This window comes from Oryza brachyantha, chromosome 7 (genome assembly GCF_000231095.2).
Source record: "Oryza brachyantha chromosome 7, ObraRS2, whole genome shotgun sequence".
Classification (NCBI taxonomy): domain Eukaryota; kingdom Viridiplantae; phylum Streptophyta; class Magnoliopsida; order Poales; family Poaceae; genus Oryza; species Oryza brachyantha.
Genome location: NC_023169.2, coordinates 1717403 through 1730296, shown reverse-complemented (window position 1 = coordinate 1730296; position 12894 = coordinate 1717403). Strand labels below are relative to the sequence as shown.

The following is a 12894-nucleotide window of genomic DNA, read 5'->3' as shown; positions in this document are numbered from 1 at the left end:
AAAGAAAATACACATGTTTTGTATGGTTTTCGTCAGCCTTGATCTGATTAATCTCTAACGTCCTTCCGAACTACTTACAAGACTAATTAATTATAATTGTCTTTCTCTCTAAGTTAACAGTAGACTGAAAATGATTGTCATCAGCTTTTGACAACAAAGTCCTAGGAATATACTTCCTCCGATTTTTTTAATTGATATAGTTACTTTTAGATTTATGTTTGACCCTTGTTCAAAACTTTTGTCCGAATATACAAAATTATAAATCAAATTTAAAGTTATTTTAGTAATAAATCAAATCATAACAAAATAATTAATAATAATATATTTTTTAAATAAGACAAAGGGTCAAACGTAGATCGAAAAGTTAATATCATCAGTTTAAAAACATAGAGAGTATTCAGCAAAGATAAGTGGAGAGAATAATTTGCACACGCCTAAAATTAGACATACGACGATATCGACCATTGTTACGTCAAGAGTATATGTTTCGTGTGAGGCCGACAAAATATTTTAGATCTCAACCTAATTGATTATTACAGCTTTTTAGAAAAAGTTACGTACAAGTTGAATATTTTTTATTTAGTGAATTAACGTCCAAGCGGTCCGTTCAGTATAAAAAGTACGTTAATTATTGTAGTACAAGTACGTACTTGAGTGTGCCCTTTGAAAACGACTTAATTGGAGAATGAAACTATATCGTTTTCCATGTTTATAATGTTTTTATATATAACTGTGTAATTGATGTACGGACTCGTACTATAATATTGAAAATAACACAATTAAGGACATGCGATACATATTTTGCATTCTTGCAAAATAATTTATAAATAAAATTTTTATATACATATTCTCAGCGAATTAAAAATCAAAATTAAACATATAACCTCTTCCACTACTTATAAATCTGGTTATCGTTTACAACCCACCTATAACGGGATTAATATATCGTGATGGAGCTCGTCACCGGTGATGAGTGGTAACTTGGCCCATCACATGTTGGGTCATAAGCCATGAATTATCACAGGTAGTACAACTTATCCGTGACCAGTGTAAGTATAAATCGTCACTAGTGAGACCATATATATGTAAAGGGTCATAACTACGAAATATCGTGGATGAGTGATAGATTTTAAGTTATGATCCATCATGGATGAGTGGAAATGGAAATCCTAAATTGATCAGGCGCTAGAGAGAGAATTAAGTCAAAATTGCTGATCGAATAGCGAAATCCTAGGGCGTAGGACCTCAGTTTTTGACTCCCAGAAAAATAGAAGATGCAAGAAGAATACACGGCACATGGATAAATACAATTGAACCATTAATTGACATCCGACACGTGGGGCCCCTGAAACCTAGCACACCACATGCACAAAACTATTAACAATGAGATCCATCGAAAGCGACACGCCCACAACATATACGTAGGTACACTTAATATATATTCTTAATTAGCATATACCTGCATGCCATTATTATTATTTAAGATGGATATATAAATTAATCTCCCACACAAATGGATTTAAGCACATGCATTCATGACGAAATTAAGATGCATGCATGCATATATACCACACATAGTCGTGGACAAGAAATCGACCAAAATAGCTGTATATACTCTTAACCGGGCACGTGTGTGATTTTGTATACATACATGTGTTTTTCATATAATTGAAAGAATAATCAGCAGGCAATTAAGATTATTTAATTTCCCTATAGTATAGTAGAACTGGGCTCCTATCGATCGGATTTTAGAAAGTACATGTTTGTATATGAGATTTGTAAAAGTTATACAAATTGAAGTCTATAGTACAGATTCTGATAAATTTATTTGATATTTTTGAACATTTGGGTGATTCTGTAATCGAGATTGAGATACTATAAAAACAAATTAGGATACCAATTAGGATCGATATTGTTTTGTCTTGTTAGATTACAATAGAACAGTACGAATCGAAACATTGACAAAATTGGCTGTTATCATGTGTTTTTTTTTTCAAAATTAAGGAATGATGTTCGATAATAATACCTACAGTTAAACCTCAAATATTCAGTCATTAAGAAATGGGAAAATAAAAAAAATAAAATACAAAATCACATTAGTAAACTTGTAAAAAAAAACTCTTTCGTGTGTAGTTATATTTTTAATATTTTATGAATATATATATATATTTAAAATAAAATTTTTGAATAAGACTAATGATGCAAAAAAAATTGTATCGCGTATATATTATAGATTTACAAGACTAGTAGACTTGTGAGGTACAGTAATAAAAACATGCATGACCGTATAATTAATAAATAGAAACCGCACGTGTTGATGCCTTAAAACACCATGCATCCTTTAATTAAGAAACGGAGGGAGGTGGGCAAAATCAGGCGCGCAAAACCAGGCCGGTGTGGTTTATATGTGGAAAACCGAAGAACGGGAGAGAGGGAAAAGCCAGCTAGGAGGAGTCCCGTACTCCGGCGCCACCGCTAGCTTCTCTTTTCTTTCCCGCTCATTCTCCACGTGCATCTTGCGAGCGCGCGCGCGTGATCGTATGTATATATGGAGCAATCGATCGATATATATATATGAGCCATGCCCGTCCATCCAATCCAGCTAGCGAGCGAGCTACTCCGATCGATCGCATCCTGTCCCCGCATATGATAGGGAGGCGATCGATCGACGAATTGACCGCCGCCGGAGCTGGGGACGACGACGGCGGCGGCCAAGCTGTGCTGCGATTGTTTCATCCACCGACGACCGGTCGATGGCGGAGGGGTGGCGCTGCGGGGGGCGCGACGAAGGCGGCGCCGTGGAGCTGAGCCTCCGACTGAGGACGGGAGACGACGGCGAGGGTAGTAGTAGTGCTGCTGCGTCGGCGGCGGCGGTGGCGCAGGAGGAGGAGGCAGCGGCGAGGAGGAGGAGGAGCATGACCATCTTCTACAACGGCCGGGTTTGCGCCCTCAACGTCACCGACCTCCAGGTAATTAATAACTAATAATTAATTACGGCCTTATTAATTGATCGTTTCGATCATCAAGTCGTTGCTGGTGATTTTCATGTTCTTGTGATCGTCTAGTTATGCTAGCCTGGATCTGCCCATATATATCGATCACTGCTACAATAAACCTTTGTTCAGGAATATATCCATCTCAACTTAACCTCATATTGTTGATTGTTACTGCTACTTACTTAATTGGCTTGGTAATCTCATATACTATCTTTCTTACAAAATATAATTATTCCCATTTTATTTAACACGAATTAAAATTAAGGAAAAAGACTATATTGCAACAAATGGCGAATGATTGTGGTGGAAGCATAGATGGAGAGAAAATGGGATGAATATTGCGTAAGAAGTAATTGATATGATAAGTAGTAGAGTTAATTGTGCCAGAAATAATTATATTGTCTATAAGAATTAAATTCTAGAAACGCTTATCTTTTGAAACAGATGAAGTAGTAATTAGCACAAGAACACATATACATATATATGAAACCATGGTGATGCGTTCAAAACAACATGTTTAGAAAAATCATTGATTACTTAATTATTACTTTGCAGAAAGTGGTGTGTCCCTTAATTTTTCCCATTTTACAAAGTCTAAAGTTAAGCACTTCAGTTCGCTCTCTCAGTTTTCAAATTTATGCACACCAGTATGGCCTTTCATAATTGATGGTCCATTAACAGCATTTCTTATTTTCAGGTAGTGTGCACCAGCGCTACTGCCATAAATTATACTTATGTTTACAAAAAAAATATTTATCTTGTTCAATAATTAGTTAACAGATCGATCATATCATGACCAAATATGTTCTCTACCTAGCTTAAACTAATCAGATAATTAACCGGGGTAGGTTTAACACCATATGGTTGAAAGATTCTTACCACTAAACAATTTTCTTCTACACGTGGTGTACCAAATCAAGGAGACAGAACAGGCTAAGACTACTGTTCCTGCACACTAGCTAATGTACCTTTAGTTGGTGTCTGCGTCATTGACCAGCAATGAACGCGTAATTAATAATCCATGGCACATAATGCAAGCACGTTGTTTTGCTGCGCATTCCAGCAAACCAAAGCTGGCTAATGAGAACAACCTGATTAATTTAGACTTGACCAGCTAAAAATAATTTGTCTTGGTCTTAATCCGTCGTCCCTGCTCACTATACACAAAAGTAAAACAATTACTAGTAATTAACAAAAGCGATCGCTTTAATTACACATCGATGCTTTTGCGGTTTGATTAAATAAATAAATAATTGGAGTGATTGAATGAGTGATTATTCGCAGGCAAGGACGATCATATCCATGGCGAACCAAGGAAATGTCACCGATCAGCAGCAAAGACAAGTTGTTAGGGAGGATCACGATCATCACTGCCATCAGGCTGACAGCGGCAGCGCTTCCACGGCGGCGCAGCAGCTGAACCCGGCGGTGGCGGCGGTGGCTGATGATCGCCATGTGCCGCCGCCGGCGGTGGCTCCTCCTCCTCGTCAAGATCACCTTGAAGCGGCGGCGAGCGGGCTGTCCATGAAGCGCTCGCTGCAGCGCTTCCTCGAGAAGCGGAAGGCGAGGGCCGCGGCGGCGGCGCCGCTCTACCCCGGCGAGAGGCCGGTGGCTCGTCGATGAGACGACACTGGTTTTTTTTTTATTCTGTCTTTTTTGTAATCTTAATTTGTTACAAGATCCACACACCTGAAAAATATATACGACTAACTAGTTGGCTAACCTGTTTCATTAGGTAAGTTTTCTTTAAATCTTTTCTAATTTAATTGCTCCAAATTTGATTTTTGAAAAGTAAATTTGGAATTTGGGAGAAAGAGAACTAGGGAAATTAATCTCATGCAAATTACTAAAATATTTGCAATAAGGGTATTAATTTGATTGTTTGGTATATATAAACCGCCAGTAATAATCCAAGAAATTAACCAGGTACAGTGATCGATCACTTGAAGGACATTAATTCCAAAACTATAATTAAGCTTGTGTTCCATCCAAAATCAAATCTTTCTTCGGCTACCACCTTCGATTCCCGGCGTGTCGTCGTCGGCGGCGGCGGCGGCGACGACCGATCGTCGATCGACGGCCATTGTATTGAGTTCGAGTGACACGTGCGGCGGCGACGGAGCACAGCCGTGCGTGCGTGTTTACAAGCGTGAGGGCATGACGCCGAGCTTGTCGGCCTCGGTGATGACGTGGTTGCGGGTGATGTCGGCGAGCGAGGTGCAGCCGCTGAGCGCCATGGTGAGCTCGAACTCGTCGCGCAGCATCTGGAGCACGTTCCTCACGCCGGCCTCCCCCGCCGCCGCCAGCGAGAACACCACCGGCCTCCCGATCTGCATCCGGTTGCCGATCACTACGCGTCACAAAAAGAAACGATTCTCGATGATTCAATGGTGGTGGTGGTGGTGGTGGTGTACTCACGAAGACGCCGGCGGCGCCGAGAGCGAGCGCCTTGAAGACGTCGGTGCCACGGCGGACGCCGCCGTCGAGGAAGACGGGGAGCTGCCCGCGAGCCGCCTTGACGACCTCCTCGAGGGCGCTGATGGTGGCGGGCACGTAGTCCAGCTGACGGGCGCCGTGGTTGGACACGATGATCCCCGCCGCGCCGTTCTCCACGGCGAGCCTCGCTGCAATAATTCACACCACCAACCAACAATTTTCTTAATAACTTTAACGAAAAATAATTTGTGAATAAAACTTTTAGATTCGTATCAATATTGGAAAATAAACTTTGAAGAAAAAAAACCCTCAAAATTAATTCCAAATTTAAAGTTAAAAATTAAAATTTTGGCAGCATCTGGATCAATGATCGAGCATGGTAGAGATCAGGCAATGGCTTACTGTCTTCTGCGGTGATCACTCCCTTCACCAGGATCGGCAGCGTGGTGATGGTCTGCAGCCACTTCACATCCTGCACAAATATTGTTCATAGTTTCAGACCAACCATGCTCATCATATCTTGATGAATATCATCAGTTGGTCACAGTGATTATAAAACAGTAGTAATTCGGAGAAGAAACTAGGCGAGATTAGTGTGGTGTGTAAGGAAACTCTGGAGATGATGGTACCTTCCAGCTCAGGGTGCGATCGATTTGCCCGGCGACGTAAGAAGCCAGTCCTGAATCACTAGCCTGATCATCACAAGGAGATATTCCATGAGAAATTAGAGGAGCATGGCTACGATGTGTACTGAAAAACAAGAATTATGTTTCACCTGGTCCATTTTCCCCAGTTCCAGACCTTCAAAGTTCTTCAGTGTCAAAAATGGTGGCAGAACGAACCTGCAACAGCATCAGAACACAGGGTCTGTTTCAGGTCATGGCAAATGTGAAATTCTGGATCCCTATTTTTGCTCACTTCAGTGCATCTGTGTATGCTTCCCATGTTCAAGTTCAACACACTGGCTGCTCATACTTTATGGTCTCTATTTTTGTAATGCTTGTGGGTTCAATCCATGGGATAGATTCATTCAGGGTACCTGTTCTTGATGTCAGCCTCCCTGCGACCAAGTCTTGGGGTGTCCACCGTAAGCGCAATCGCCTTGAATCCAGCCCTTTCAGCCCTCCTGACAAGCTGCTCCACCACTTTCCTGTCTTTGTAAACCTACAGAGATCAAAGGTGCATGATCACTGATAATGAAACTCAAAGACGAAAAGATTAGCAAATTGTAGTAGAAGTTCTGCAGTGTGTTTACATAAAGCTGGAAGAAACGGATCCCAGGTCCAGTTGAGGCAACCTCCTCAACGCTTGAAGTAGCCCATGATGACAATGTCTGAAGATAAAAAAAGCCACAAGATGATGTTCAGTACTTTCAGTATCATTAACTGGATTGCTCAATTTCATAAGTAGAATTCTGGAGCATTGACCAAACCATTATAGTGCCTGCTGCTGATGCTGCGCGCGCAGTAGCGTACTCTCCTGAATCAAATATTACAACAATGATGCCAATATTAGCTCTACATACATGGTAGGCAAATCAGAAGAAATGACAGGTTGTTTCAGGAAGTCAATAATCTTCGGTTATTAATGCTTTGCTATAACCATGAGTATCCCATTGTGTCGAACATATAGATGAGTAAAACAAATGAAATCTGACAACATACCATCCGGGTGAGCCATCTTCTGCATGGCAGAGGGAGCAATCATAATGGGCATTGAAATCTTGAACCCCAGAACAGTTGTGGCCATGTCAATCTTTGATACATCGATCAGGATGCGTGGGCGAAACCTGGTCAAAACAGATATGAGAAGATGAGTAACACTCGGAGTATAATACTACCAATAGAGAGCACCGTACCGTTCTCATGAATAAATGATGCAGCTGTGAAAGACGTATTGAGAAATTACTTGAGCAACAAATTCTACATGAGCAGGAAAATATAACTGTTCTTCAATTTCTAGCAACATGAAACATTTGGATATGATATGAGAATGGATTTTCAGTACTACTGATGAATAAATACAAGATAGCAAAAAGATTGACTATGACAAAGGAAGTCTGCCTGGAAGAACGATGAGCAGTGGCCTTTAATTTTCGGTGAATCAGAGACAATAAAACATCCAGTGAAATAAGAGAACATTTCTTCTGTACCAATCATAGAAATAGAAGTGCCGCTACAAACTTATTACTGATAAATAACCTCTGAAAATTTACCCAAAAGGATAAGGGAATTATAATCTTATTAAAAGAGTGTATTGGAGGCTGATTAACAATGAAAACTTTGGCTCAGCTATTTTATACTTGTCATTCACATTCCCACAAGTAAAAACCATGCACAGTGGCAGGAGCTATAACATAGCAAAATAAAATCTGGAATGCTTACAGGATCCTAGAGAAGGCCTCCCTGTTCTCCTGGAGAGTCCATTCATCCTCTGCGCCAGATGCATAGTAGTCGTAGATCATCTTCGGAAGCTTCTGCTTCGCGATGGCCTGGTACTCCGTGACATTGGTGATCTCCCCCATCTTCGTGTCGAACTAGTAATCGCCTACACAACTCTGCACCAAACAAGAAACCCAGTTGATTGATTTGTCCAAGAAAGAACAAGAATTGTGCAAATCTCTCTACTACATGCAAGTGGTGGCTTTATCTGAAGAAAGTATAACAGCAGCTGCAATGAACAATCAGGCTTCATCTTCAGAACACTTATTGCAATGGGAACCATGCAAAAATGAGTTCCAAATTAAGACACCATCAATTCAATAGAGCTGTGTATATACTATAGGATTGCAAGATATTGGACCATGAACTGAATCAAGAACAAAACAAAATTATTCTTCTTGATCTCCAGTGAGTTTTTACCTTTGCAGCAAGCTGTGCCTGGCCCCTGCAGGAACAGGGGGGAATGGAGTGAAAGAACAAAGCAAGAAATGGAGGGTGTGGTGGAGGTGAGAGTAATATAAGAGATGAGGTGGTGACCAAAGCATTTGTAGATGAAGACAAACAATGGAAAATAATTGTTGAATTTGCTACAGAGAGAGAGAGAGAGAGACAGAGGTGTTGTATGGATGAGCTATTGGAGGTGAGCAGAGAGGATGGCTCTCCTACACTGCTTCCTCATCCTCTCCTGAACCTCCATTTCATGCCATTGCAGCCCCAGAAAAGGGAGGAAAAAAAAGGGTTTGTCTAGGAATTGTTTCTGCACTGGGGATTATCTCCTCCCTTTGTCACAAAAATCGCCTTCAGTTTCAGGATTTAGTTTCTTTTTTTCATTGGGGATAACTGAGGCACAAGCTTTTGTCAGAATTGATCGTTGGTTTTGGCGTGCTAACGACGTGGCGATTTTGGCAGTTTTGTTGCTTTTATTGGCTACTTTATTAGTAGTGACAATTGATGGCCTGGAGGACGGGGGTGAGATGCTAGGCCAGACAAGCCAGATGCTTATCAACACAATACGAAAAAACTCTTGTTTTTGTGCATAACCTGTTCGTTCGTGCACCGTCAACCTGCGATGATTCAGGCGACAGGCTTTACCAGGTGATGCGGATGATTCCGCACGGAATTATTCAGCTAAATTTGTTAGTATACCATCACAATATGCTGCTGCAGAGATTCTTAGTGAGCACTGACCAGAAATGTCAACAGAAGAAACCAAGCATTTGCATGGCAGTCCTGACGAAGTATCATCAGCATGTCCAAGGCAAGCTTGAGTTCACACCGACTCCAAGGAAAACAATATAGTAATACATTTTGCTCAGCTCTCCCAGTTACAGTATTAATTACCCACAAGATACAACATACTTACTTTAAACATCATTGCACGATCTGGCAAACTGTACTTGCCCACAACTTGTTGGACATGTCCACTAGGACTCAGACATATCGCAGAAAAGCCGTGAAAATCAGAAAGTCGAGTATCAATGCCATTCCCTAATTCCAGCAGGCAATTCATCTTAACAGGGACTCTTCGTCCTGATTCCCTGCTGACTTGCAAGCTTCCATGCAATGATAATCCCTTTGTAAACTGTATGTTCTACTCACATATCACTATATGGAAGGCGTCTCAATTTCCCCAAACATTGTCCCATGAGTTGTTCCCTTTTGGTGCCTCGATGAAATGCTGGGCAGGTCCCTCGAATGCTGGGGCATCTGGGCCCTGAACCTTGCCCTTCTTTGATTTTGTTCGGATTCCTAACATACGCAAGACAAATCTTGCAAGTTCGCCATAAAGCATCCCAGACCGATCAAAGAGCTGTGGTAATCACGATACCAAGAATTCAGTGAAATGGAGCAAGCAAGCAACCTTAGAACCAAGTACAAGGAGAAACAATTGCAATACCTGCAACATAGCTGTTATAAATAGATAGAATGCTTGTGTGTTCTGTTCAACAAGGAATGCAACTCGCCCAAAGAAATTGACAACACCATGCATCTGCAGCAAGTTCAGAACATGATTATTAGATTAGGGACAAATTAAGGAATAAGCGACATAATGGTTCTTAATGAATAGGGGGCTGCTATTGTACAGTATCGTGTTTTAGAACATGATGATTGCTATAAGGTACCAAATATGATAGCTATCACTATCAGATCTAATATCACACCAATACCACCTGATACTCGCGTGGTACCAGCTGATACCAAAAGGGTACCAACTCACTATTGGCAATACTTGTAAAGGAAAAAAAAACTAAAAGGGTCTTGAGTGACTGTATGACAAGTCACGCAGAACACTTCTTAGTACGTTTTGATGGGAACTAAGGGTGTCCTGTTCCAAACAATCTATAGGATGGGACACCATCCTATAGATTTTCCCTAATGAATATGCTGTGAAAATGATATGCTACTTTATACTTAAATAGATATATTGTTGCGTATTGCATAGATGATAAAACAAACTATATTAAAAGACAAATGTTACTGAACATGACAAAATGTAACAGTTTCAACATAAAAACGGAGAAAGGTTATGGTATCAAACTAAAAGAAACAGACAAATTTGATGAACTACAGAGTTTGACATAAGTTCACCAAAATGAAGTCTTTTGCGGTTCACAACCAAAGAGTCTAATTCAACATCGAGTTGTTTTGGTCCGCCGATGATTGTAATAGATAATGTTGCACAAATGATCAATTTCAGGAACTTGACACTTCAATGTGAACTGGGCAGAGTAAAACACAAAACAGACTAACAAATAATACTAAGTTCGTGAGAAAAGTATATTACCACTCGTAGGAATGACACCCAAACACTTGGTGGTGGTGCAGGAGGACCAAATGAATTAGGATCCTGGTTACCATAAGGGCCCATGCCCATACCACCCATGCCGCCCATGCCACCCATGCCGTAACCACCATAAGGCCCTCCCATCCCACTACTATACATGCCTCCACCATACATCCCAGAACCTCCGTAAAGGCCACCACCATAACCACCGCCGTAACTAGAATACATGCTATTTCCATAGAGCCCACCACTACCATAGGAATTGCCAAATCCACCATACGAACTATACATATTGGATCCATAACCTGTAGGAAAATAGAAGAGTCAAGGCCTGAGGCTTCCTAAAGAAATCCCAAACAAAATAATGATTTCAAGGAAGTTAATTACCTCCATAACTGTTTCCATAGCCTGTCTGCTGCCACGGACGCTGTGGCATAGGCCTTGAGACAGCGCTGTTTATGTTGGCGGATGTGTTCCTCTCTGCCGCAGTAACGGTTTCTCCGGGTTTAGCCGTACCAGAAGCCTCAACTACATCGCTAGTGGTGCCACCAGATGGGGGCTTAAAAGGTGCTGGGCCAGAAGCCCCCTCAGCCCCGGCACGTTCCCATGGCTTCGGTGGTGAACCTGCAAAGTGCATTCACATGTTACCTTGAGAATTCATCCAGCAATTACGGCTAACAATAGCTAGCCACAAGCAAAATAACCAGTTTAAGTGCATAGCAGCAGTAGCCCTAGCCCCATCTTTACAAAAGGCAGAAAAAATAAATGCTTACAGTTATTAAGTATAGCAGCAAAGCACGAATCATCATAAGCTAACATGACAGATGAGCGTCATATGCTAAGACCAAATATTATCATCTTAAAGGGGAGAAAAATTTCGGGTACACAACAAAACGAAGCAATTAGTAAGAAATCGAAAGGTGAAGCCGCATGTGGATCGGGAAGCATCGACAATTCAGGAACAGCATCGCCCGCCGCAGAGGTCGGGGAACCCGGCGATGGAGGTGCTGCCGCCTACATACAAAATAAATCACAACCACGAGACCATGACAACACCACCTCCAAGGCGGCAATGAGACGAGGGACGAAACGATTCATGCCCGCGGATAGCCCTAGTGCATCCATGCCTAGCACCGGCTCTTCCCCCACCCCCGAGGCGAAAACAGCGAAACCTCTCTCGAGTCCTTAGCGCGCGCGATCTCCCCCCGAATCTAAGAGGCTGAGATCGAAATCGAGGGGAATCAATCCCTAACAACAGCACCCCCCCCCCCCCCACCACCAAGGAGAAGTCGATTACGGAGCCGGGGGCGGAGCAACCGAGGGGAGGGGAGGGGGGTTCGGGAGGCGAGACGAACCTGCCATGGCGGGCGGGCGGGAGGGTCGAACGCGCGCGCGGCTCCCTTCCCTTGCCTTCTCCGATGGTGGATGCGCGTCGAGGAAGAGGAAGAGATGAGGATGTTGTGTTGTGCCGGTCACGTTGCGGAGAACCAACGCGTGACGACGACCAGAAGGTCGTGTCACTGCCAGGTGGGGCCCACGGTGCGTTGCGTCGCGTTGCCTGCCTCGCCTCATCCGCACGTGCTGTCCGTCCGCAGATTCACCTCACTCTCCTCTCGGCTTTTGCCCGTGTTCTATCCAAACTGCTAGACGTATAATACTATAGTTTATTGTACTATATTTTAAAAATAGATTTTAAACTTTATAATATTTAATTTCTATCATATATATTATTAAATAGCTATTAAAAATTTTATACTTTTATTTGTCTTTCATAGGAAACGTAGCCTTAATTTAAAATTGTACTCAAGTTAGGATTGGAATTAAGAAGAGAAAGATATAATATTATTTAATAAATGAGAAATATATGGCAACAGGACGGTAGATCCACACAAAATGAGAAGAATTAAATAAAAAATAATTAATGGTTATTACATGTTGGTACAAGATTTAAATCGTACAAATACTTACATTTGTAATAAAACCAAGAGAGTAATATTATTTTCTCCTCCGAACACACCCGTTTTTTCCTTAATTTGCAGCAGACTGCCCTCGAACATGTTAAATGCAGTCCTTCCTTCTTCGTATATACTCTCTCAATTCATATTATAAATAATTAAGCTTGTCCTAAACCAAACATGCTGAACTTTATAAAAGTATAGCAACATATTTAATATTAAATAAATATACTATGAAGTATGTTCAATTGTGGGATTAAATAAAACTAACTAATTAAATA

General features: G+C 41.5%; 2 protein-coding genes across 2 annotated transcripts; one reads left to right on the top strand and one right to left on the bottom strand.

Annotated features, from left to right (window-relative positions):
* The first annotated feature begins 2589 nt into the window (after positions 1-2589).
* On the top strand, positions 2590-4716 carry LOC102713287 (protein TIFY 5-like). Its single transcript, XM_015839650.2, has 2 exons — positions 2590-2969; positions 4281-4716. The coding sequence occupies exons 1-2, from the start codon at positions 2754-2756 to the stop codon at positions 4617-4619; spliced, it is 555 nt and encodes a 184-aa protein (XP_015695136.1). The 5' UTR covers positions 2590-2753; the 3' UTR covers positions 4620-4716.
* Positions 4717-4850: 134 nt separating this feature from the next.
* LOC102709381 (peroxisomal (S)-2-hydroxy-acid oxidase GLO5) lies at positions 4851-12125 on the bottom strand. The gene is made up of 16 exons (XM_040525842.1): positions 12014-12125; positions 11046-11282; positions 10659-10963; positions 9771-9863; positions 9499-9683; positions 9237-9426; positions 7817-7968; positions 7097-7221; positions 6865-6911; positions 6688-6765; positions 6472-6596; positions 6208-6274; positions 6062-6124; positions 5835-5904; positions 5415-5620; positions 4851-5326 (listed from the first exon to the last, which is right to left on the bottom strand). Exons 1-16 carry the CDS (start codon positions 12018-12020, stop codon positions 5138-5140), a joined length of 2139 nt encoding a protein of 712 aa, XP_040381776.1. The 5' UTR covers positions 12021-12125; the 3' UTR covers positions 4851-5137.
* Positions 12126-12894: the final 769 nt, after the last annotated feature.